Genomic DNA, 24,218 nt, shown 5'->3' on the forward strand with positions numbered 1-24,218 from the left:
TTCTTGGCTCTGCTGCTTTTGTGGTCATGTACAGGTCACATCCTGTTCATTTTAGGGCTATTACCGGTTACTTAGGGTTTCCTATTCATTTTGGGCATTTCTAGATCACTTCCTGTTCATTATAGGTCACTTCCTCAACATGTTGGATCATTTCTGAGTCACTTCCTTTTGATTTTGGGTCACTTCCTGTACATTTTGTATAATTTCTTTATTTTAAGGCCTTTCCAGGTCACTTCCTGTTAGTTATGTAACATCTCTGGATCACTTCATTTTGATTTTGGGTCAGTTTTTTACATTTTGGATTATTTCTTGTTGATTTTATGTCATTTCCAGGTCACTTCCTGTTAGGTTACTTCCTGTTGATTTTGAGCGACTTCGTATTCATTTATGACATTTCCGGGCCACTTCCTGTTGATTTCGGCTCACTTCATGTACATTTTGGATCATTTCTTGGTGAATTTAGGGCATTTTAAGGTCAAATCCTCCTTATTGGTGACTTCCTGTTCATTTTAGTGCATTTCCAGGTCACTTCCTGTACATTTTGGATAATTTCCTGTTGATTTCAAGGTCACTTCCTGTCGGTTTCGGGTCACTTCCTGTACATTCTTGATCATTTCGAGTTGATTTTAGGGCATTTACAGGTCACTTCCTATTGGTTATGTAACATGTCTGGGTCACTTCTTTTTGATTTTGAGTCACTTCCTGTACATGTTGGACCATTTCCTGTTGACTTTTAGGCATTTTCAGGTCACATCAAGTTTATAGGTCACTCCTTGTTGGTTCTGGAGAATCTCTGGGTCAATTCCTTTTGATTTGGCTTCACTTCCTGTACATTTTGGATCATTTCTTGTTGGTTTTAGGGCATTTCCAGGTCATTTCCTGCTCACTGATCACTTCCACTTCCCGTTGGTTTTGGAGCATCTTTGGGTCGCTTCCTTTTGATTTTGGGGCACTTCCTGCACATTTTGTACCATTTATTGTTGTTTTTAGGGTATTTCCAGGTCACTTCCTGCTTACTGATCACTTCCTGTTGATTTTGGGTTACTTCCTGTACATTTTGGATTATTTCTTGTTGATTTTAGGGCATTTCCAGGTCACATTCTGTTTATTGGTGACTTCCTGTTCATTTTAGGGCATTTCAAGGTCACACATCCTGTTGGTTCTGGAGCATCTCTGGGTCACTTCTTTTGGATTTTGAGTCACTTTCATTTGATTTGTGAGCGTCTCTGGGTCACTTTCTTTTGAGTTTGGGTCACTTCCTGTCCATTTTGGATCATTTCTCGATTTTAGGGCATTTCCAAGTTACTTCCTGCTGGTTTTGGAGCATCTCTGGGTCACTTCCTGTTCATTTTGGATCTTTTCTTGTTGATTTTAGGGCATTTTCAGGTCACTTCCTGTTGGTTTTGGAGCATCTCTGGGTCACTTCCTTTTAAAATCTTAGGTTAGCATGGCTAATAAGAAGTTTGTGCGAAAACTTACACTGGGTGTTTATTAAACATGATGGGTAGAAACTCATCCACCGGCAGCACCCTCTTTAAAGGCTCGGCCTTTAACAGCTTCTTCGCTCCTTGCAAGGATATCATATAACCTAAAGTCCAATAGGAATAGTCAGCTTCCACCAGGTTGTGGACGTTGGGCACCGCTTTCTCCGAGTGGTCCACTTGCATTCGCTTGCGTCCGATGTAGCTACGAAATAAAGAGTGCGGAGTTCAATTGGAAATCAAAGTGTTTGATCGGGGAAAAAAATTGAATCAAACTACATGAGGTCCCAGTCGAGTCCTTCATCCTCGATGTCGCTCATCAAGTACATGAGACGTCGTTTGAAGAAGACTTCAAAGCGCAGGTCGTCCTCGATCACCAGTGAGGTGAGCAGGCCGCGCTTGACAATCTGACAAAACATGTCTCGTCAATGGTTCATTGGTTTGAGGCATGTGTCAAACTGACCTCTTTCCAGATGTTATAGTGCGAAAGGAAGCATCCCAGCTCTCCTTTAGTTAGCGGGCGGCCATGATAAGGGTCCCTGTATCCAGGCAGCATGTGGATGCCCATAGCCTGGATATCACTCATATTTAAAGCCCTTAAAACACACAAGAAATAAGAGTTTGAGTGCTGGTCATACACCGTATTTTTCGACCTACAAGCAGGGGTGAAAGTGGGCCAGAACGGTCAGGAACGTAGTTCCGGTATAAGATTCAGGGCCGGAATGCTGTTCCGGTACATAGTGCTTTGATTCCGAAAATTATAACGGCAACTATCAAAACGCTATGTAAAAATTTTTTTTTTAAATTGCTAAGCTGCCACACATGCATTTCATCTCCAAGAACAAAACAATCTACCAACATTAGATTTGCATACACAAGTGTTAACAACAAGCATAATAAAGTGCTTGTGTAGCGTAATGCGTTTCCACCATTATTTATTATTTATCCTATTCCACAGACGGCATGGAGGTTTCCCCAGCTGTTGCAGTTATCTGAGTCTGACCATGATGTTTCACATCAATGTGCGAATGCACGCAGCAAAGCAAAACGCCTGGACTCATTTATCCGTTCAATTGGCTGACATACATGTGATCAGCAGAGATAGTTAGCTCTGATTGGTTCAAATGTGCATGTTTTCTGGAACAGCAGAAAAAAAAAAAAAAGGTGATTTGATGTGACAAAAAAAGGGCAATGCAACATAAAATGGATCAAATCTTTAAGAGCAACGAAAGAGTTGAGGGGGCTTATTTATCAAATCTAGTTTTATTTGCTCTGATGGGGAGGTCCAGAATATCTTAGCTGTCAATGTGCACTTTGGACTTGTATTTGTTCATTTATGTTAGGCTACTTTAAAAAAGTCAATGTTTGCGCAATCTTCTAAATATATTCCATTTCACTCTGCATAATATAAGTCATTTGTACTTATTTTTCTGAATGTATGTTACTTACTGTCGCCATCGAATGTCAGCCGGAGCCTTATAGTCTTTTATTTAGAGGTAAATTTTGTAGGATTTCTTACAAAAATCAACCCCGGACTACTGACACTATTTTATGAATGGGAAATTTGGATGAACATAGCTGTCAATGGCATCCCATTATAAATGAATGCGAAACTTTTTGGCAAATTTTGGGGGAACCGGAAGTAAAATAATTGTTCGTGGCAGTTGAACCAGTTTAGAACCAGGCCAGTTTAGCCGACCTATTGTTCAAGATTCTGCAGTAGAATTCAGATCCGGAGTTGATATTTACGTATCCCAGGTTGCACTTCTGACTCAGCTGCAACGCTTGGAATGAACTCCACTCACTTTCCATCTACAGCCTCTGTGATCTTGCAGTCAATCTCCTGCTCATGGAGAGCTCTCAGCATGCGCTCCCTTCGGTCACTCCGCCTCCGGAGGTTGATCATGAAGACCTAGCAACACAAAGTGTGCTCCTTTTCAACCACTTCTCATAATACAGTGGCGCCTCTTACACCTTACCTCGTCAAATCCCATTTTGTCTGGTTGTTTGGCGGGAGCGGGAACGTGTTCGGATGGTAACACCGGAGGATGCCGCACTGCAAAGACACCACATTGCTCCTGTTAGTTCAAAGTTTAGTGGCACTAGCAGTCACATAACACTCACCGTTAACCTCCAGTAGGCAATGCATAAAGCTCTCGGCCTCGTCTTGCAAGGTATTGTGGGCGCGCAGCGGCACGGGGACGTAGCCGTACGTCTCTCGGTTACACACAAACATCTGCACATCTGTCAGGTGACACAGTTTGTAGAAAACAATAAAGGCCAACTATGCAGAAACCAAAAGCGCACACAGGCTATTTTTAACTTACGCTTTTTCTCTGGTTTTGGAAAAAAAAAACATCTCTATCTTTAACAGTAGTTAAAAAAAACAGTTCACTTAAAATGTATATGTTACAGCATGTGGCGCAATAAACTCTAACCATACATGACCGCGAGAGCAATTTAGTGTGCTATAAGGCGTATTATTACAGTATAAGTACTAGCGGCGTTTCATGCGATGTCGAAGAGAACCCAACAATTTCAAACTTTCACACTTCACTCGTACGCTATGCATAGGCGCAGTTTGACTTTTGGGGCGGGGCGGGGGGGGGGGGGGGGGGTGCACAACATGTTGATGACCCCAAAACGCAGTGTCAGCAATAGAATTAACTTATAAGAATATTTATAATAATAAGTTGACAATGAGCGTTTTTGGTTTCCAATCATTCTTGAGGGGAATTCTGAATAAGGCTGCTTAGGCAATACTTTTTGCCAAGATCGTCATCCATTGAATATGGTACGCCCGCCGGTGTTGTGCCAATGTAGTGACCACCGTCAAAAATTGAGCTATATGGAGGTAGATTTGTGTCTTTATTATTCAATAAAAACAAATAATTTATTTGCAAATCATGGTGGAAAATAAGTATTTGTTCAATACCAAAAGTTCATCTCAATACTTTTTTATGTGCCCTTTGTTGGCAATAACGGATGCCAAACGTTTTCTGTAACTCTTCACAAGCTTTTCACACACTGTTGCTGGTATTTTGGTCCATTCCTCCATGCAAATCTCCTCTAGAGCAGTAATGTTTTTGGGCTGTTGTTGGGCAACACGGACTTTCAACTCCCTCCACAGATTTTCTATGGGGTTGAGATCTGGAGACTGGCTAGACCACTCCAGGACCTTGAAATGCCTCTTACGAAGCCACTCCTTTGTTGCCCTGGCTGTGTGTTTGGGATCATTGTCATGCTCAAGGACCCAGCCACGTCTCATCTTCAATGCCCTTGCTGATGGAAGGAGATTTTCACTCAAAATCTCTTGATACATGGCCCCATTCATTCTTTCCTTTACACAGATCAGTTGCCCTGGTTCCTTTGCAGAAAAACAGCCCCAAAGCATGATGTTTCCACCCCCATGCTTCACAGTGGGTATGGTGTTCTTCTTTCTCCTCCACACATGAGAACCTGTGTTTCTACCAAAAAGTTCTATTTTGCTTTCATCTGACCATAACAGATTCTCCCAGTCCTCTTCTGGATCATCCAAATGCTCTCTAGTGAACCGCAGACGGGCCTGGATGTGTACTGGCTTCAGCAGGGGGACACGTCTGGCCCTGCATGATTTTTTTGTCCCTGGCGGCGCATTGTGTTACTGATAGTAGCCTTTGTTACTGTGGTCCCAGCTCTCTGTAAGTTATTCACGAGGTCCCAAAGTGTGGTTCTGGGATTTTTGCTCACCGTTCTTGTTATCATTTTGACGCCAAGGGGTGAGATCTTGAATGGAGCCCCAGATCGAGGGAGATTATCAGTGGTCTTGTATGTCTTCCATTTTCTAATAATTGTTCCCACAGTTGATGTCTTCACACCAAGCGAAGAGTGAAGAGTTACTGAAAACGTTTGGCCTCCGTTATTGCCAACAAAGGGTAGATAACAAAGTATTGAGATGAACTTTTGATACTGCCCAAATACTTATTTCCACTATGATTTGCAAATAAATTCTTTAAAAATCAAACAATGTGATTTTCTGTTTTTTTTTTCAAACTCTCATGGTTGAGGTTTATCCATGTTGACTATTACAGGCCTCTCTAATCTTTTCAAGTGGGAGAACTTGCGCAATTGGTGGTTGACTCAATACTTATTTGCCCCACTGTATTAGTGCATCCGGGATCTTAACCTGCCATCCGAGCGGAATATGCAAAGACGATAATGTCGTCGAAGGCCCAGTTGTACTCCGGGTGTGGTGGGTGAAAGGCCAGCTGCTTGGACGCCTCCTTCCTGAGGTCTATCAGGAAAGTAGAGTGCACCATCGGCACAGCGAAGCAGCCCTTACGCACCCGCTTCCTCATGGGCATGTAGGCCGGGGTACGCTTGTAGTAGCCCTGCGGAAGCAAAAGACGCATTTATCGATGCTTGTTTATTTTCGTCCTAAAACAAAAGTAGATGGACAGTACCTGACTGGTCATTCCGCACCAGAAGTTGGAATAAGCCCCGCGGGAATCCAGCATGGGAGCGATGACTGTCTTATTCTCGCTCATGAGAGACCAAAGGACCTTTGGGTTTGTGAGCAGGTTGTCACAGTCCATCAACTGCAGAAGTAGAAGATGGCAAAATTTATTTATTTGTCAATGATGTAACTTGTTGCAATATTAAGTCATTGTCCATCATTGATGGCGCTAGTCGTTCGATCCATTTTAACTGGAAGAGACTGGCGGCGAATAGTAAATGATAGACAAGAAAAAGCTACAAACTCATTTCTATTAGGGGTGAGAACCTCTAGGTAGCTCATGAAACAATTTGCGATACAAGGATTATGGTTAGCGTTTTGTCACACCTCTAGTCTGAAAGCAATAGAATGAAAGGGTTTATGTTGACCCTCCCCAGACCATCATGGTGCTGGGTAACAGTAATAGGGCGGTAGTTGGGTCCCACATTTTTTCTATATGGCGTGGCTCCCAGGGCGTGGTCTTTTCTTTGTCTGGCTGCCGGTTGCGGAGGTGGGCGGGAATTGGGGCTCTAATCCTGCGCCACCCTACGGTGGCTTCTCAGCGCTGTCCTGCTTCTGCCTTCCCCCCTCTTTCTTGCCCAGGTATCTGGTCGGGTCCCAGTGGGTTGGCGGGGTGTCTCCCATTCCGGGTGGGGACTCTGTCCTGCCCCGTGGAGGTCCCGCTGTGTTGGTTTCGGGGTCGCGGCGGTGGCGCGTACCCCCATCCATTCCCTGCAGGCCAGTTAATGGGGGCGTGGATGGTCCCGGGCAGCCACCCTGGGTCCCGGCGGGATGACGCCGGCCCCCTTGCTGGAGCTGCCAGAGAAGGGGTTGGCTGCGCTGGCTCGGCCCCCTGATTAGCTGGAGGGTGGCCCCTGCGCAGCTTTTCCACTTGTCTGCAAGACTAGGGCTGCAGCTATCGATTATTTTAGTAGTCGATTAATCGATGAACTAGTTAGTTCGAATAATCGAGCGATTGGATAAGGAACATACAAAATTAAAATACCTGCGCTGCGCCTCAAACGCTATAAAAAAAATGAGAATCGAAGTACAACAAAAGAACAATTAGCTAACTTACTGTAAAAAAGGTCACTAGCTTAAATGCTATAAAACTTTTTTCTTAACAATGCTCTTAACAAATGGTTCAAACAAATATTCCCACAAAAAAACAGCTAAATATACCTATAAACTAAATAATGTATTAGAAGACATTAGTTCAAACAAAAACTTTGCTTATGTTAGTCTTAACCGGGAGCAGCTGGATTTAGCCATTTGAAATGAGTTATGTCATAGTCACAGGCTGTCGTGCTTGCGCCCTATGATTAATTAACACAATAGTGCACAAAATGGGGGTTCGATACCCGGTCATCTCGCTCTATTTAATTAAGCAAAAGTCTGCTAGCTTAAATGCTATGAAATGCTAACTTGTTTTTTTTTTAACAATGCTCTTATCAAAAATGGTTCAAACACATATTCCCACAAAAAAAAAAAAAAACGGCTAAATATGCCTATAAACTAAATAAAAAATGCATTAAAAGACATTAGCTCAAACAAAAACTTAGCTTATGTTAGTTTTAACAGGGAGCGACTAGATTCAGCCATTTGAAATGAGTTATGTCATAGTCACAGGATATTGCGTATATGTCGCGCTTGCGCCCTATGATTAAGTAAATGCCTAACGCACAAAACGGGGGTTCGATTCCCGGTCCTTTTGCTCTATTTAATTAAGCAAAATTCCCTAGCTTAAATGCTATAAAATGCTAACTTTTTAAAAAAAAATTTTAAACAATGCTCTTAACTAGGGCTGTCAAAATTATCGCGTTAACGGGCGTTAATTAATTTTTTTAAATAATCACGTTAAAATATTTGATGCAATTAACGCAGATGTCCCGCTCAGACAGATTTAAATGACAGTACACTGAAACGCTCACTTGTTGTTATGGAGTTTTGCCGCCCTCTACTGGCGCTTGGGTGAATGACCATCTTGCATATTGCCTCAAACAGATTACATCATATGAGGCCGTTTATGGACATTAAGAGTGAAGAGAATGCCACCGGCCGCTTGGGGGCAGCGCCGTTCCATACTCATGTTATTTCTTCTAAACGTGGGAGAATTAGTAGTTGTGAGACGTTTATGCTGTATTCACAATGCAATGCAAATTGCTATTTGTACTCCACACATATTTCGGTAAGTTTTCTTTCTTTTAGTGGCAATTATGTGTCTCTTGTTGTATTTTGGGTAAGATATGTACAAATATATGTTATACAGTAGAGGCGAGTGGACACAGGCATTCTTTGGACCGCGCCGTTTATTGGCAACTCCTTCACAACAAACATACAGTGGGGAGAACAAGTATTTGATACACTGCGCAGTGTATCAAATACTTGTTCTCCCCACTGTAAGTATCGTTTAGTGAAAGCACAACAAAAATAATATTCCTATCTCTCCCCCAAAAAATAATGTTCACAAAAAGAAAAGCACTTCAGTCTATAGTAATGAGGCCCTATTCTGACACACAGTTAAACAACAATGAAAAATGAACTGGCATTCCATATCAAAATAGCTATGCAAAATACACGTAAAACTTAGACTTTGGTCACTCTATTTTTATTATTGTTATTTTTATTCCTCTTATTATTATATTAACTCTACTTTTGATTGAAAATTTTACAAATTTTATTAAAACGAAAACATGAAGAGGGGTTTTAATATAAAATTACTATAACTTGTAACTGTAACATTTATCGTTTAAGAACTACAAGTCTTTCTATCCTTGGATCACTTTAACAGAAAGAATGTTAATGCCATTTGTGGATTTATTGTTACAATAAACAAATACAGTACTTATGTACAGTATGTTGTATGTATATATCCGTCGTGTGTCTTATTTTTCCATTCCAACAATAATTTACAGAAAAATATGGCATATTTTAGAGATGGTTTGAATTGCGATTAATTGCGATTAATTACGATTAATTAATTTTTAAGCTGTAATTAACTCGATTAAAAATTTTAATCGTTTGACAGCCCTACTCTTAACAAATGGTTCAAACACATATTCCCACAAAGAAAAGGCTAAATATCCCTATAAACTAAATTACGAATGCATTAAAAGACATTAGCTCAAACAAAAACTTATGTCGGTCTTAACAGGGAGCAGGTGTATTCAGCCATGTGAAATGAGTTATGTCATCGTCACTGTTGCCACTAGAGGGCAGTGTATCCACCCAAATCAATAAAACTAAATGCAAACACTTTCAAAACAAACCTTTGCAAAGCCACTTTAATTAATAATGTTTTTAGCTCATGGCTTTATCTGCAGTTTTGTCTAAAAGGCTCTAATTCTGAACTCATGAATGTGGTACAGGTAGTCCCCGGGTTACGGCATACTGGACCTACAGGATTTCGACTTTACGACGCAGGAGTCTCGTCTGCCATTTTGTCTTCAGTCGTTTTTTGTTTGTTTGTTTGGTTGGTTTTAGTCGCATAAACAGTATTTTACCTCACAGTATCTTATTTTTTACTTTACTTTATTAATGTGATGTGTTCTGTCCTCACTAAATATGAAGTCGTTCAGCTTTACAGACATCAAACAAGGCAATTGTGCTTTTTGAAGCCTTTTACTTCCTTCAGTTTTGACCATTTGTAAAGCTGTAACACACATATGTACACTTATGGTTAACATATTTTAACGATAAAACACTTGACACAAAACAATTGGTGTTCAAACGTCCATCTAGTCTGATCAATATGTAAATTCAGTAGATTAACCCAAATTGCCTAAAAAATGTCGCCTAGCTTAAATATTAAACATATCATATCAGGTTTTATTAAAAAAATAATTAAATGAGGATATAAGTACAACAAAAGAAGCTAACTTACATAGCAAAAATCCTCTAGCATAAATACTATAAAATGCTAACTTTTTTTTCAACAATGCTCTTAACAAATGTTTCAAACACATATTCCCACAAAAAAACAGTTAAATATACCTATAAACTAAATTCAAAAACTTAGCTTATGTTGGTCTTAACAGGGAGCAGCTGGATTCAGCCATGAGAAATGAGTTACCGTATTGGCCGGAATACAAGACGGCCCTGATTATAAGATGACCCCCTCTTTTTCAAGACTCAAGTTTGAAAAAAAGACTTTTTGAACACCAAATAAATTTTTATACAGAAAATAATTAAAGTACATCTGAAACATGATTATAACAATATATTTGAGAGAAAAATCATGTTATTTTGCCTCATTCAAATCTTAGTATCTGAACATTTAAATATGTAAACTAAAGTGCAATCACATTTGTAAATGAATGGCTTCTGGTTTTTGCAATGTAAATAAACCAATATATTGTGATAAAACACCAAAATTGCAATAACTGCATTAACCATCAAAGTGAAATCTAACTGTAACTGTAGTCTGTAACAAATCTGAATAAGGAAAAACATTGCAATAATGTCAAAGTGTCAAAATTATCGCGTTAACGAGCGGTAATTAATTTTTTTAATTAATCCCGTTAAAATATTTGACGCAATTAACGCACAAATGCCCCGCTCAAACAGAAAGGACAGCAAAAAGGACTGCAAAGTGAAAGGTGAGGTTTTTGTTTTTTTCGGAGTTTTGCCGCCCTCTGCTGGTGCTTGGGTACGACTGATTTTATAGGCTTCAGCAACCATGAGCATTGTGTAAGTAATTATTGACATCAACAATTTTACAAATTTTATTAAAACGAAAACATGAAGAGGGGTTTTAATATAAAATTTCTATAACTTGTACTAGTTATTATCTTTTATTTTCTATAAATTTTTTAAAATATTTATATATTTTATTTATTCATATATTTATATTTTTTTTATAATTATTTTTTTTTTTATCTTTTAAGAACTACAAGTCTTCCTATCCATGGATCGAATGTTAATAATGGTAATGCCAGCTTGTTGATTTATTGTTATAATAAGAAATACAGTACTTATGTACGGTATGTTGGATGTATATATCCATCTCAGTCTTATCTTTCCATTCCAACAATAATTTACAGAAAAATATGGCATATTTTATTGATGGTTTGAATTGCGATTAATTACGATTAATTAATTTTTGAGCTGTAATTAACTCGATTAAAAATTTTAATCGTTTGACACCCCTAAAAATAATGCAAACTGGTTAAACTTGAGAGTAGCTGAGATCTATCATGACAGAACATCGCTTTAATGATATCTGGCGCCATCTAGCGTCGTGAATGGGTATAACGTCTAGACCGCGAATACAAGACGACCCCCAATTTTTCACTCTTATTTCAATGCAAAAAACATCGTCTTATATTCGGGCCAATACGGTACGTCATATTTACTGTTGCCACTAGAAGGCAGCGTATCCACCCAAATCAATAAAACTAAATGCAAACACTTTCAAAACAAACCATTACAACGCCACTTAAACAAATACTCAAAGCAGCAAAATTTAATTCGAATCTTATTTCTAATCGAATTACTCGAGTTAATCGATAATGGTTGCAGCATTAATTTCATTCAGTCATTGAAACAGAGACACTAATCTAGTGAAAGATTTCGGTAGCAACTTGCTAGCTTGGTAGCAACTAAAAACTATTTTGATATTTTGTCACACCCCTAATTTCTATACATACAAGTGATCCAAGCTGTAAAGGAAGTCTGAAAAATATTTGCAAACGTCTCCATGTCGCATGCCGCTAAATTATACCCTGAGTCGGCCAGGATAGGGAGTACAAATAGAAACAAGCTTGGAGGTTCATCTTTGTCACAGAAGAACCGCAGCAGAACTCCAAAGCAGCAAAAAAATATGACAGGGTTCAATTCTGATATGATTTCCTCTGCCAAAAATGTCCCTGTACTTATCCATTGCTTATTATTGGATGGCAAAAACACTCAGCAGGGTTCTTTACTGAACATGCAAAGTGTTGTTTTTTTTTTTGCAGTAAACTGCACTGACTTTTTGAACTGGATTATACCAGTTGGCTGTTATTTTGAATACTTGACAAGAAGAAACAATGCATTATTGTTAAAACATACATTGTGGGATTGCAAATGCCTGGGCATGACTAGGCATGATCTGGCCTCCTTTTTCAATTTTAATTAATTTAAAGATGTTGTATTTCCTTCCAATGCGCCAGGCGCCAGTTATCGAGATCACTGCCAAGGAACTGTCACACCGCGCAACTCATCAACATTAACCCTCTCTTTTTTAATTTAGTTTATTAGGAGAAAGCAGGAAGCAGTTTTGGGGGGGACAGAAAGGAAATAGAAAAGAAGATACAGACAGTAGAGAAGAACAAACAACAACAACAACATGAAATCCATTCAGGGCCTATACTAACTATGAATATAGTAGTGCTATCGTTAGCTAATTGTATTTCCGGTTAAGGGGGCTGATGATCGAGGAGAAAAAGGAAGGGGTGAGAGTCAGAAAGTGAAGATTTAGGTGGGGTGGAGCATACAAAAATCAGCAATATGAGGTGTAGAACCCAGTATTATGTGAATCACTTGTAAGTGTGGATATGTTGACATCCTATTCTATGCTGCCTGATCGCTAATCCTGGCACCGATAGTTTCTCTACTTGAGTGTGTCTAATTGCACCAGGTCATGCGTGAATCCCAACAGACGTGTGATAGTCCTGCATTGTGCTGCAATGATTAATCGGTTAACTCGAGTAATTCGATTAGAAAAAAGATTGGAAATAAATTTTGCTGCTTCAAGTATTCATTTAAACAAAACAAAAAAACTACTTTTCATAGCGGAAAACTATCCAACTTGGCAACTCAAGCTGCATGAGGCTGTTACAGCTGTGTTGTTTTGAAAATATGGCAGCTTTTTCTCCCGAAGCTTTTATAGCGGCGAATAACCATTCTTTTAAATTCAGTTGAACTTCATTTAGCATCTTCGAATCATATTTAAACAATTCACATTATGAACATACTTCTGCAACATGAAAACGGCGTAAATACGGTGAGAGAGAACTTTCCTTTGTGTGCGTTCATGACCAAACCTAAGTACCGTATTTTTCGGACTACAAGTCGCTCCTGAGTATAAGTCGATCCAGCCATAAAATGCCCAACGAAGAGAAAAAAAACATATACAAGTCGCACCGGAGTATAAGTCGAATTTTTGGGGGAAATTTTCTTGATAAAATCCAACACATAGAACAGACATGTCATCTTGAAAGGCAATTTAATATAAAAATACAATAGAGAACAACATGCTAAATAAATGTACAGTGTACAGTGCATGAACAACGAAATGTGAATATACTGTCCTACGCTACGGCCTGTCCTGGCTATACAGCGAACTCCCAAAAGACAATGCTGGACGTCCGTATAATTTGCTGAATCAATTTGGTCCTCGATAGAAAACAGGTTCGCATCAACGTTAATAAATGATAATTATGTACTATTAGTAATAAGTAACAGGTTAGCATGCGTTCGCTATCATTAGCACATCGTTCAAACAACCACACAACTGGCTCTATGTGTCCGATCGCGGGTGGAAAACACACAACAACAGAAAAGATGATACACGCAGGCGTTGCCTCTGTAGAGATGATTTAAAAGCATAAACAATGAAGGTAGGTTCGCATCCGTCTATTCTCTCTAGCTAACTCGCCCACTCACTCACTCAGAGCTACGTAGCTGTCCGTCTTCTTCTGGCGTGTCACGTAAACAAGTGCGAGTGCGCCCCCACATGGGCGTGAAAGCGCCACAAACTAAATGCATCCATTTCAAGATAAAAAAGTCAATAATACAATTGAATATACACTGCCAAAGGCAGAACGCGAACGTGGCCATAGCTATAAAGAGTTATGCAGATAACTATAGCATAAGAACATGCTAACAACTTTACAAAACCATCAGTGTCACTGCAAAACACCAAAATAACATGTGAAATTATATCATAATGTGTTAATAATTCCACACATAAGTCGCTCCTGAGTATAAGTCGCACCCCCAGCCAAAATATGAAAAAAACCGCGACTTATAGGCCGAAAAATACGGTATATAATTCCTTTATTTCCTGAAAGTTTTTGGTGTTTGCCTTGGATTCGCTGCATTCGCAGCCGTTTGTAATCCACCCATCCATTATCTTCCGCTTAGTCCGGGGTCGGGTCGCGGGGGCAGCAGCTTTAGCAGGGAAGCCCAGACTTCCCTCTCCCCAGCCACTTCAGCCAGCTCCTCCGGTGGGATTCCAAGGCGTTCCCAGGCCAGCCTAGCGACATAGTCTCTCCAGCGTGTCCTGGGTCGACCCCGGGGCCTCCCGCCGGTAGGACATGCCCGGAACACCTCTCCAGGGAGGCGTCCAGGAGGCATCCGAACCAGATGCCCGAGCCACCTCAACTGGCTCCTCTCAACACGGAGGAGTAGCTGCTCGACACCAAGCCCCACCAGGATGACCGAGCTTCTCACCCTATCTCTAAAGGAGAGCCCGGACACCCTGCGGAGGAAACTCATTTCGGCCGCTTATATCCGGGATCTTGTTCTTTCGGTCACGACCCACAGCTCGTGACCATAGGTGAGGGTAGGAACGTAGATCGACCGGTAAATCGAGAGCTTCGCCTTTTGGCTCAGCTCCTTCTTCACCACAACGGACCGGTGCAGAGTCCGCATCACTGCAGACGCTGCACCGATCCGCCTGTCAATCTCCCGCTCCCTCCTACCCTCACTCGTGAACAAGACCCCAAGATACTTGAACTCCTCCACTTGGAGCAGGATCTCATCCCGGACCCGGAGAGGGCATGCCACCCTTTTCCGGCTGAGGACCATGGTCTCGGATTTAGAGGTGATGATCTTCATCCCAACCGCTTCACACTCAGCTGCGAACCGCCCCAGTGAGAGTTGGAGGTCACGGCTTGATGAAACCAACAGCACCACATCATCTGCAAAAAGCAAAGATGCAATGCTGAGGCCACCAAACCGGACACCCTCAACGCTTCGGCTGTGCCTAGAAATTCTGTCCATAAAAATTATGAACAGAATCGGAGACAAAGGGCAGCCTTGGCGGAGTCCAATCCTCACTGGGAATGAATTCGACTTACTGCCGGCAATGCGGACCAGACTCTGACACCGGTCATACAGGGACCGAACAGCCCTTACCAAGGGGCTCGGTACCCCGTACTCCCGGAGCACCCTCCACAGGACTCCCCTCGGCACACGGTTGAACGCCTTCCCCAAATCCACAAAACACATGTAGACTGGTTGGGCGAACTCCCATGCACCCTCGAGGACCCTGCCGAGGGTGTAGAGCTGGTCCACTGTTCCACGGCCGGGACGAAAACCACACTGCTCCTCCTGAATCCGAGATTCGACTTCCCGACGGACCCTCCTCTCCAGCACCCCTGAATAGCCTTTACCGGGGAGGCTGAGGAGTGTGATCCCTCTATAATTGGAAAACACCCTCCGGTCCCCCTTTTTAAGGGGGACCACCACCCCAGTCTGCCAATCCAGAGGCACTGTCCCCGATGTCCATGCGATGTTGTAGAGGCATGTCAGCCATTACAGCCCTACAACATCCAGAGCCTTTAGGAACTCCGGGTGGATCTCATCTACCCCCGGGGCGTTGCCACCGAGGAGCTTGCCGTTTGTAATGTTACGCGAATATGCAGAACCACAAAGCATATTCGCCGTTTGTAATGTTACGCGAATATGCAGAACCGCGTAGCAATTTCTGATGAGGGAGAAAATATGACAGAACAATGGCTGAGGACCAACATTTAAGTGGGTTTTACGAACATGTCTGTACCGACGCAGCTTTGAAATTGAATATGAAGATGAACCCATCCCAACCATTCCATCAACATCACTGAGGAAAATGGAGGGTCCTGTGTCCCAGGTGGAGATAGCCCGGGCTATTGCATCCATGCAATCTTCCAAGACACCTGGCCCTGATGGTCTACCATCGGATTTCTATCAGACATTTTCAGCGTTACTCTCACCGTACCTTGTCACGGTTTTCTCTGAGTCTCTCAGGCTTGGCTCACTTCCCCAGCCCATGAATGAGGCTCGTATAACTCTCATTGCCAAAAAGGGCAAGGATCACACACTCTGTGCTTCTTACAGACCAATTTCTTTGCTGAATATAGATGCAACATTTTTGCCAAGACAATAGCACACCGGCTAGAGGAAGTTGCCCCTTTAATAATAGCGCAGGATAAGACGGGTTTCATTAAAAATCCACACTCCTTCTTTAATACTCGGCGGCTATTTAATATTTTATACTCAAGCCCGAGTAATATTCCTGAATGTGTAGTCTCACTTGATGCCGAAAAGGCGTTTGATCGGGTTGAGTGGAAGTACTTGTTTAAGGTCCTGGTAAAGTTTGGACTTAGTCCAACACTCATACCGTCGATAAAATTGCTGTATTCCTCTCCCATTGCAAGCAAACAAATAACATAAGTTCTCAGCCCTTTCCACTGGGTTGTGGAACCCGCCAGGGCTGTCCAATAAGCCCCATTCTTTTTGCCTTGGCAATTGAACTGCTTGCAATTGCACTCCAGAACAACCAGGATATTTCTGGTATTTGGACAGGGGGTACTTAGCATAGGGTGTCTCTGTATGCAGATGATCTCCTCCTGTATGTGTCTGACCCTAACACCTTGCTTCCAGCTGCTCTTTCATTGCTTGAGCAATTTACCTCAGTGTCTGGATATAAGATCAATATACAGTGGGGCAAATAAGTATTTAGTCAAGCACTAATTGTGCAAGTTCTCCCACTTGAAAATATTAGAGAGGCCTGTAATTGTCAACATGGGTAAACCTCAACCATGAGAGAAAGAATGTGGGGAAAAAAAAAAACAGAAAATCAAATTGTTTGATTTTTAAAGAATGTATTTGCAAATCCTGGTGAAAAATAAGTTAATCTCAATACTTTGTTGTGGACCCTTTGTTGGCAATAACGGAGGTCAAACGTTTTCTGTAACTCTTCACAAGCTTTTCACTCACTGTTGCTGGTACTTTGGCCCATTTCACCATGCAGATCTCCTCTAGAGCAGTGATGTTTTGGGGCTGTTGTTGGGCAACATGGACTTTCAACTCCCTCCACAGATTTTCTATGGGGTTGAGATCTGGAGACTGGCTAGGCCACTCCAAGACCTTGAAATGCTTCTTACGAAGCCACTCCTTTGTTGCCCTGGCTGTGTGTTTGGGATCATTGCCATGCTGAAAGACCCAGCCACGTCTCATCTTCAATGCCCTTGCTGATGGAAGGAGATTTTCACACAAAATCTCTCGATACATGGCCCCATTCATTCCTTCCTTTACACAGATCAATCGCCCTGGTCCCTTTGCAGAAAAACAGCCCCAAAGCATGATGTTTCCAACCCCATGCTTCACAGTGGGTATGGTGTTCTTCGGATGGAATTCAGTACTCTTTCTCCTCCAAACACGAGAACTTGTGTTTCTACCAAAAAGTTCTATTGTGGTTTCATCTGACCATAACACATTCTCCCAGTCCTCTTCTGGATCATCCAAATGCTCTCTTGCGAATTGCAGACGGAACTGGACGTGTACTTTCTTCAGCAAGGGGACACCTCTGGCAGTGCAGGATTTGAGTCCCTGGCGGCGCATTGTGTTATTTATAGGAGCCTTATTTACTGTGGTCCCAGCTCTCTGTAGGTCATTCACTAGGTCCCCCCGTGTGGTTCTGGGATTTCTGCTCACCGTTCTTGCTGTCATTTTGACGCCACGGGGTGAGATCTTGCATGGAGCCCCAGATCGGGGGAGATTATCAGTGGTCGTGTATGTCTTCCATTTTCTAATAATTGCTCCCACAGTTGATTTCTTTAGACCAAGTGTTTTACCTATTGTAGATTCCGTCTTTCCAGCCTGGTGCAGGTCTACAATTTTGTCTCTGGTGTCCTTCGACAGCTCTTTGGTATTGGCCATAGTGGAGTTTGGAGTGTCACTGACTGAGGTTGTGGACATGGGTCTTTTATACCGATAATGAGTTAAAACAGGTGCCATTAATACAGGTAACGAGTGGAGCCTCGTTACACCTCGTTAGAGTAAGTTAGAACTCTTTGACAGCCAGAAATCTTGCTTGTTTGTAGGTGACCAAATTCTTATTTTCCACTCTAATTTGGAAATAAATTCTTTAAAAATCAAACAATGTGATTTTCAGGTTTTTTTTTACCCGTGTTGACAACTACAGGCCTCTCTAATCTATTCAAGTAGGAGAACTTGCACAACTGGTTGACTAAATACTTATTTGCCCCACTGTATCTAAGAGTCAATTAGCAGAACCCCGTTCCAGATTGAAGAGAGACAGTTTCCATACTCGGGAGTGGTCGTTACACGGCAATTTATGAATCTTCTAACAGATAATTTTACTGTTTTGTTAAATTAGGTTAGAACATCATTATCACAGTGGTCTCCCTTAACATTATCGCTTGCCGGACGTATAAACTCAATAAAAATAAACATATTTCCAAAATGTAGGTAATTATTCCAGAATGTTTCAGTACTTATTCCAAAATTATAGCTTGCAGCAATTATTGGGGAGAAGAAAGAACTACAAAAGTTCATTTTATTGAACCATTATCTATGAACTAAAGAGTTAATTTTAAAATTTGTGAACTGCCGTTTGAACTAGTGCATGTAGAAAATGAACTTCCTCAACACCGGTTTAGCCTTACCATGAAGTAATCGGCCCACATCTCCCGGGCCGATTCCAGCGCAACTTGCCGCAGTTTCATGACGTGCTCGTAACGGGGGTCCGGCCAGTCCTTGGGACCCTCTTCGTCCTCGTATTGGCTACAAAAGAGATTCAGATCTGGTTTTTAAACAGCAAAAACATCAGCGTGCTTTAACGTGAGCGAACGACCGACCTGGGTTCCTCCTTTGGCCTCCACTCCACGTAATGATAAAGATTTTGCACTTTGATAAGCCAGTCACGCAAGATGGCCGTGGTGTTGTCCTCATTGTGATCGGTCGCCACCCTGTCAAAAATGCAAGGGCACTCATGTAAAACACGACATCGCTACATCCGTGCAGGTGGCCCCGCATCAGATGTAAATTTATATAACAACTTGGAACTGCAATTTCTTGAAAAATGAATTCGTTTAGTTTTGGCATCACGCCAGCCCAATGTGGTGCAGGCTTTTGTTGCTACACCAGGGAGGGTTGTGTGAGCCTTTCTGGGTTTCAAAAAAATCCTGTTCACCACGAAGAATGGGCTAAACAATTATGACAATATAGCGACCACTGGACGGACGAGGGAGTGAGTAAGCTACGTGTTTTATGTTATGTCAAATACTGGAATCATGGCACACATTTTAATAAGGAGGTGGCTTGAATTTTGTGGGTGACAATCAGTGTTGTCACTAATGCGTTACCAAGTAACACGTTATTGTAAATCTGATTACTTTCTTCAATAATGAGTAATCCAACGTGTTCATTTTTTCCAAACCACTTGAAGTTAGTTTCCTTAGTGTCTGTGCGTTACTATTTGGTTATTGCCTCATAAAGTATGTAGAACAAAGAATATTGTAGTCATGTACGAAGAGCATTTTGAATAGAAAATGCTAGTAAGGTGTCCGCGACGTGTTCGTTTAAATCACAGGTGTCAAACCGATTCCAGAAAGGGCCAAGTGGTTGCAGGTTTGCTTTCCAACCAATGAAGAGGACACCTTTTCACCAATGAGATCTTTTACATATGTAATCAGTTAAACTTTGTCAGGTGCTGCTTGTTTCAGCAGGAAGTTCATTGGTTAAACTCTCTGAGTTGTATCGGTTGGAACAAAATCCAGAACCCATTTGGCCCTTTCTGGAATGGGTTTGACACATGTGGTTTAAATGGTAACCACTAACAGTTACGTCCTGTTTTGGACCTCGGAGCTATGTTGTCTGCCCCTGGCAGGGTCACCCATGGCAAACAGGTCCTAGGTGAGGGGTGAGACAAATCATGGCTCAAAATGACCCCTTATGATGAAAAATATTATTGGACTCAGGTTTCTCTTGCCCGGACACGGGTTACCGGGGCCCCCTTCTGGAGCCAGGCCTTAGTGTGGGGCACAGCCCGAAAAGGCAAACATGGATCCGCCTTCCCATGGGCTCACCACCTGCGGGAGGGGCCAAAGGGGTCTGGTGCGTAGTGATTTGGGCGGCAACCAAAGGCGGGGCCTTGGTGGTCCGACCCCTGTCCACAGAAGCTAACTCTTGGGACATGGAATGTCACCTCTTTGGCGCGGAAGGAGCCCATGCTGGTGTGTGAGGCAGAGAAGTTCCGACTAGATAGTCAGATTTGCCTCCACGCGGTTTGGGTTCTGGTACCAATCCTCTCGAGAGGGGTTGGACTCTCTTGCACTTTGGAGTTGCCCATGGTGAGAGGCGCAAAGCAGGTGTGGGCATACTTACTGCTCCCCAGCTTGGTGCCTGGACGCTGGGGTTTACCCCAGTAGATGAGAGGATAGCCTCCCTCCGCGTTCGGGTGGGGTGACAGGTCCTGACTGAAGCGGTTGGGATTAAGATCAGCATCTCAATCTGAGACCATGGTCCTTAGCCGGAAAACGGTGGCGTGCCCTCTCCGGGTCAGGGATGAGATCCTGCCCGAAGTGAAGGAGTTCAAGTATCTCGGGGTCTTGTTCACAAGTGAGGGTAGGAGGGAGCGGGATATCGACAGGCGGATAGGTGCTGCGTCTGCAGTGATAGACCGGACTATGCACCGGTGTGTAGTGGTGAAAAAGGAGCTGAGCCAAAAGGCAAAGCTCTCGATTTACTAGTCGATCTACCTTTCTACCCTCACCTATGGTCACAAACTGTGGATCGTGATCGAAAGAACAAGATCCCAGATACAAGCGGCCGAAATGAGTTTCCTTCGCAAGGTGTACTGGCTCTCCCTTGGAGATAGGGTGAGAAGCTTGCTTATCCTAGAGGGACTCGATGTCGAGCAGCTAATCCTCCGTGTTGAGAGGACTCAGTTGAGGTGGCTCGGGCATCTGGTTCGGATGCCTCCTGAACGCCTACCTGGAGAGGTGTTCCGGGCATGTCCCACTGGCGGCAGGGCCAGGGGACGTCCCAGGACACGCTAGAGAGACTATGTCTCTGGGTTGGCCTGGGAACGCCTTGGTATCCCGCCGGAGGAGCAGGCTGAAGTGGTTGGGGAGAGGGAAATCTGGGCTTCCCTGCTGAGGCTGCTACCCCCTAGAGCCGACCCAGGATAGAGCGCCAGATGATGAATGGATGGATGGATGGATGGATGGATGGACAGACAGACGGACGGACAACACACCCTCTCTCAACACACAAAGTCGCCAGAGAGAAAAACACTACAGGGTATATTATGAAAATGTTATTTGGAACAGATGTCAGACTTTACAAAAGTAGGCTAATGGTAGAGAGGAAACTAGTTATCTGTCTTGGCATCCACGTTATCTACCTCATAAACAAGCTTACATGGTAGTATTTATTTACCATCGCTAGACACACTAAACATGCTGGAGTGAACTCTCGTAGGTGCTGGTAAACATTCATGACAGCATTTACTTATCTTAAATTTTGTGTAAAGGGATGATCGCATTAATGTGAAATCATGTTGGAGGTGTTGCTTCCCCTGGAAATCACCCTCCGCAAGCATTTCGCCTGTCCTTCCTCCTCTATGCTGCAGCCGTCTGTTTCTTTTCGGTTGCCGAAGTACTCTCGTACTAGCGACTTGTTGACTTAGTCTTGTTTGAGGGGGGAAAAAGCTCAGGTGTCGTGTCACCGACAGACACAGGACAGAGCAACAACCGGAGGGGGAGGAGGACGTGCCGCCGCTCTAAGGTCACGGATTTCTCGCTGCATTTTTGGGACATAAAAAATAGCGAATACCGTACTACGGTATGACAGAAAATTTTAGTGGTTTTGAAACCGTGACGTTTTCATACCACGGTCAACCATGAAACGGGTAACTGACACATGCCTAATCTCAACCTAATTCACCCACAGAACTAATGTGGGAGGATGATGTGTTCCGAAGGGGATTCTACATATATACTACAATACTACATGAAATAGGCTAGTGACCAATCCAGTTTGTATAAATGTGTCTCATTGTAAGGCAACTTGATGAACTTCAGATCACTCGAGAGGCTCCAACTACAGCCATTTTTGGGGTGGATTTTTAACATACTTTAAAAGGCTCATTCTGGACTGCGCTTTGGACTCCCTTTGGAAACCTTACTAGAGCGTGAAGACGGTGACGAATTCCCTGTGAACTAAGTGTGTTCATTCATTCACGAGAAACCCCCATTGGAGGCGGGGAGGGGCTCGAACCAGCTGAACTGCTTTGGTAAACATTAGAAAGACAACCTCTGCACAAAAGGAACAAAACCATTGCCCCGTGTGAGGCTCGAACTCACGACCTTCAGATTATGAGACTGACGCGCTGCCTACTGCGCCAACGAGGCTGTGGAGTGTGTGCTCGCAGTGCGGTGTCAAGTAACAAAACTGACGCCGCTGCCTCAGAGAGAAGAAGGCTGGTCAATACGTTGCCTTGCAGCATTCCATTGGGGCTATTTTGCTCAACGTATGCTTAACGGTCACTAAAGCATTTCAATATGAACCTATTAGTGTGAATGCTACACACAAACATATTCTTAATGTTTTTGTTCCAGACCAATGCTATCACAATGCTAGCATTTTTGTCATTTGTAGCTTCTCTTCCCTTTCTCGCAACACTTTCACACATGAATGCTCGTCTCTCAGCATTCACACTAATAGTGTGAAGTTACTATTAAACGTAAGGCTAGCAAGGCTAAACAAAGCAGTACAACAAAACATAACAGCTAAGTTTTGTATTAGGGATCAACCATCAGCTGCAGTGTTGGCATTAAGGGGAATGAAAATATATCAAAACAGTGATATATCTTGATATTTGTGTTCAAAAATGTTAATGATATGAAGAATCGACGTATTGTTATACAAAAGATTCACTGTTTAAAAATGAAAGGAACCGACAGGTTGCTACCAAAACCTTCCACAAGAATAGTGTCGATGTTAGCTCATTGGCTGCCATTGATGGCGCTAATCAATTTCAACAATCCATTTGAAACTGAAACATTCACAGCTAGTCTCTTGCAGGTTTGGGGCCATTTACAGTTCACTTCCTGGTCATTTTGAGTCACTTCCTATTCATTTTGGGACATTCCCAGTTCACTTTCTGTTCAGTAACAAAAGATCAACAAGAAATAACCTGTAAATACCCCAAAATAAACAGGAAGTGACCCAGAGATGGTAGGAGGGTTTTGTATTGAACACGGGGCTGTGGTGGTTATTGTGATAACAGAGAAGACAGCAGTAAATCAACAAAGACAAGTCAACTATGCCCCGATCTACCGATCAAGAGATCTGATGGACTCAAAAAGTGGGTTACAATTGCATATTAGTTTGAAAATCGACTGGATCTACCATATTTTTACACGAGTAACTTCCGGTCTGCCCGATCTTAGCTACCGGTAGTAGTATTGACGCAGGAGGGTCGCGTCTCACGTCAAATAATAAACTCTGCCATTTTTTTCGCGTGCGTTGTGTTGAGCCGCTTCTGGGACGCGACTAGAACGCGGCCATCTAGAACGCGGCCGCACTGCGACTGGTGTGCATTAGCTGATTGACTTTAACGCCCGCGTTTCACTGAGTTTCTCGCGGCGGCCACGTTGTTGCGCTGTTGACGTTTCTGGGTTATACTGTTGTACCGTGTTGGTCCTCATTATAGTAGAGAAGACGGAGTAAATATAATCTACAGAAAGAAACTGTAACCCGATCGACTCACAGCCTCGAAAAGTAAGGGTTACATTACGTCAGAAACTCGTTCGGTACGCCTCCGTTCCGAACCGAGCTCCAGGTACCGAAATGGTTCAATACAAATACATGTACCATTACACCCTTATTCTCTTTTGTGTTTTTTTTTTTTTTGCAAGCAAAATAAATGAAGATATTACTACCAAACTTTTTTTCGATTCATTAAAAAACTGAATTTACTGCTGTGGTCAGAATTACGTCGGACATCATGAACTAAGCCTAAACGATATTTCGTTTAAACATCGCCATCGCGATGTGCGCGATAGTCGCATCGCAAGCACGTGCAATAGTTTTTTTTTTGTTTTTGTTTAATCCATATAGGCCTTGCTTTCTATTCTGCGCACTGCCTCACACCCTGCCTCTCCCAGCCCTTTGTTCCTCTCAGTCACTGCGGCACTTGCTTATCAAAGTTAACGATGGCTTTGATCTGGCCAAAGAAGCAGACTTCACACGGGCATCTGTCA

General features: G+C 42.6%; 1 protein-coding gene and 1 non-coding gene across 3 annotated transcripts in view; both read right to left on the reverse strand.

Annotated features, from left to right (window-relative positions):
* The window catches only part of colgalt1a (collagen beta(1-O)galactosyltransferase 1a), a 45,071-nt gene that overhangs the window by 13,790 nt on the left and 7,063 nt on the right, over positions 1–24,218 (reverse strand). For both annotated transcript variants that reach the window (XM_057860918.1, XM_057860919.1), the window contains exons 2-11: positions 18,807–18,917; positions 18,615–18,732; positions 5,924–6,058; positions 5,647–5,851; positions 3,606–3,725; positions 3,461–3,537; positions 3,287–3,393; positions 1,945–2,077; positions 1,761–1,888; positions 1,480–1,686 (exon numbers count right to left, since the gene is read on the reverse strand). In XM_057860918.1, coding sequence (XP_057716901.1) covers positions 1,480–1,686; positions 1,761–1,888; positions 1,945–2,077; positions 3,287–3,393; positions 3,461–3,537; positions 3,606–3,725; positions 5,647–5,851; positions 5,924–6,058; positions 18,615–18,732; positions 18,807–18,917 — 1,341 coding nt within the window. The remainder of the gene's footprint in view (positions 1–1,479; positions 1,687–1,760; positions 1,889–1,944; positions 2,078–3,286; positions 3,394–3,460; positions 3,538–3,605; positions 3,726–5,646; positions 5,852–5,923; positions 6,059–18,614; positions 18,733–18,806; positions 18,918–24,218) is intronic.
* On the reverse strand, positions 22,292–22,364 carry trnam-cau (transfer RNA methionine (anticodon CAU)). The gene has a single exon. It is a non-coding gene; the product is annotated as a tRNA-Met (tRNA).

This window comes from Corythoichthys intestinalis, chromosome 16 (assembly GCF_030265065.1).
Source record: "Corythoichthys intestinalis isolate RoL2023-P3 chromosome 16, ASM3026506v1, whole genome shotgun sequence".
NCBI classification, from domain to species: Eukaryota; Metazoa; Chordata; class Actinopteri; order Syngnathiformes; family Syngnathidae; genus Corythoichthys; species Corythoichthys intestinalis.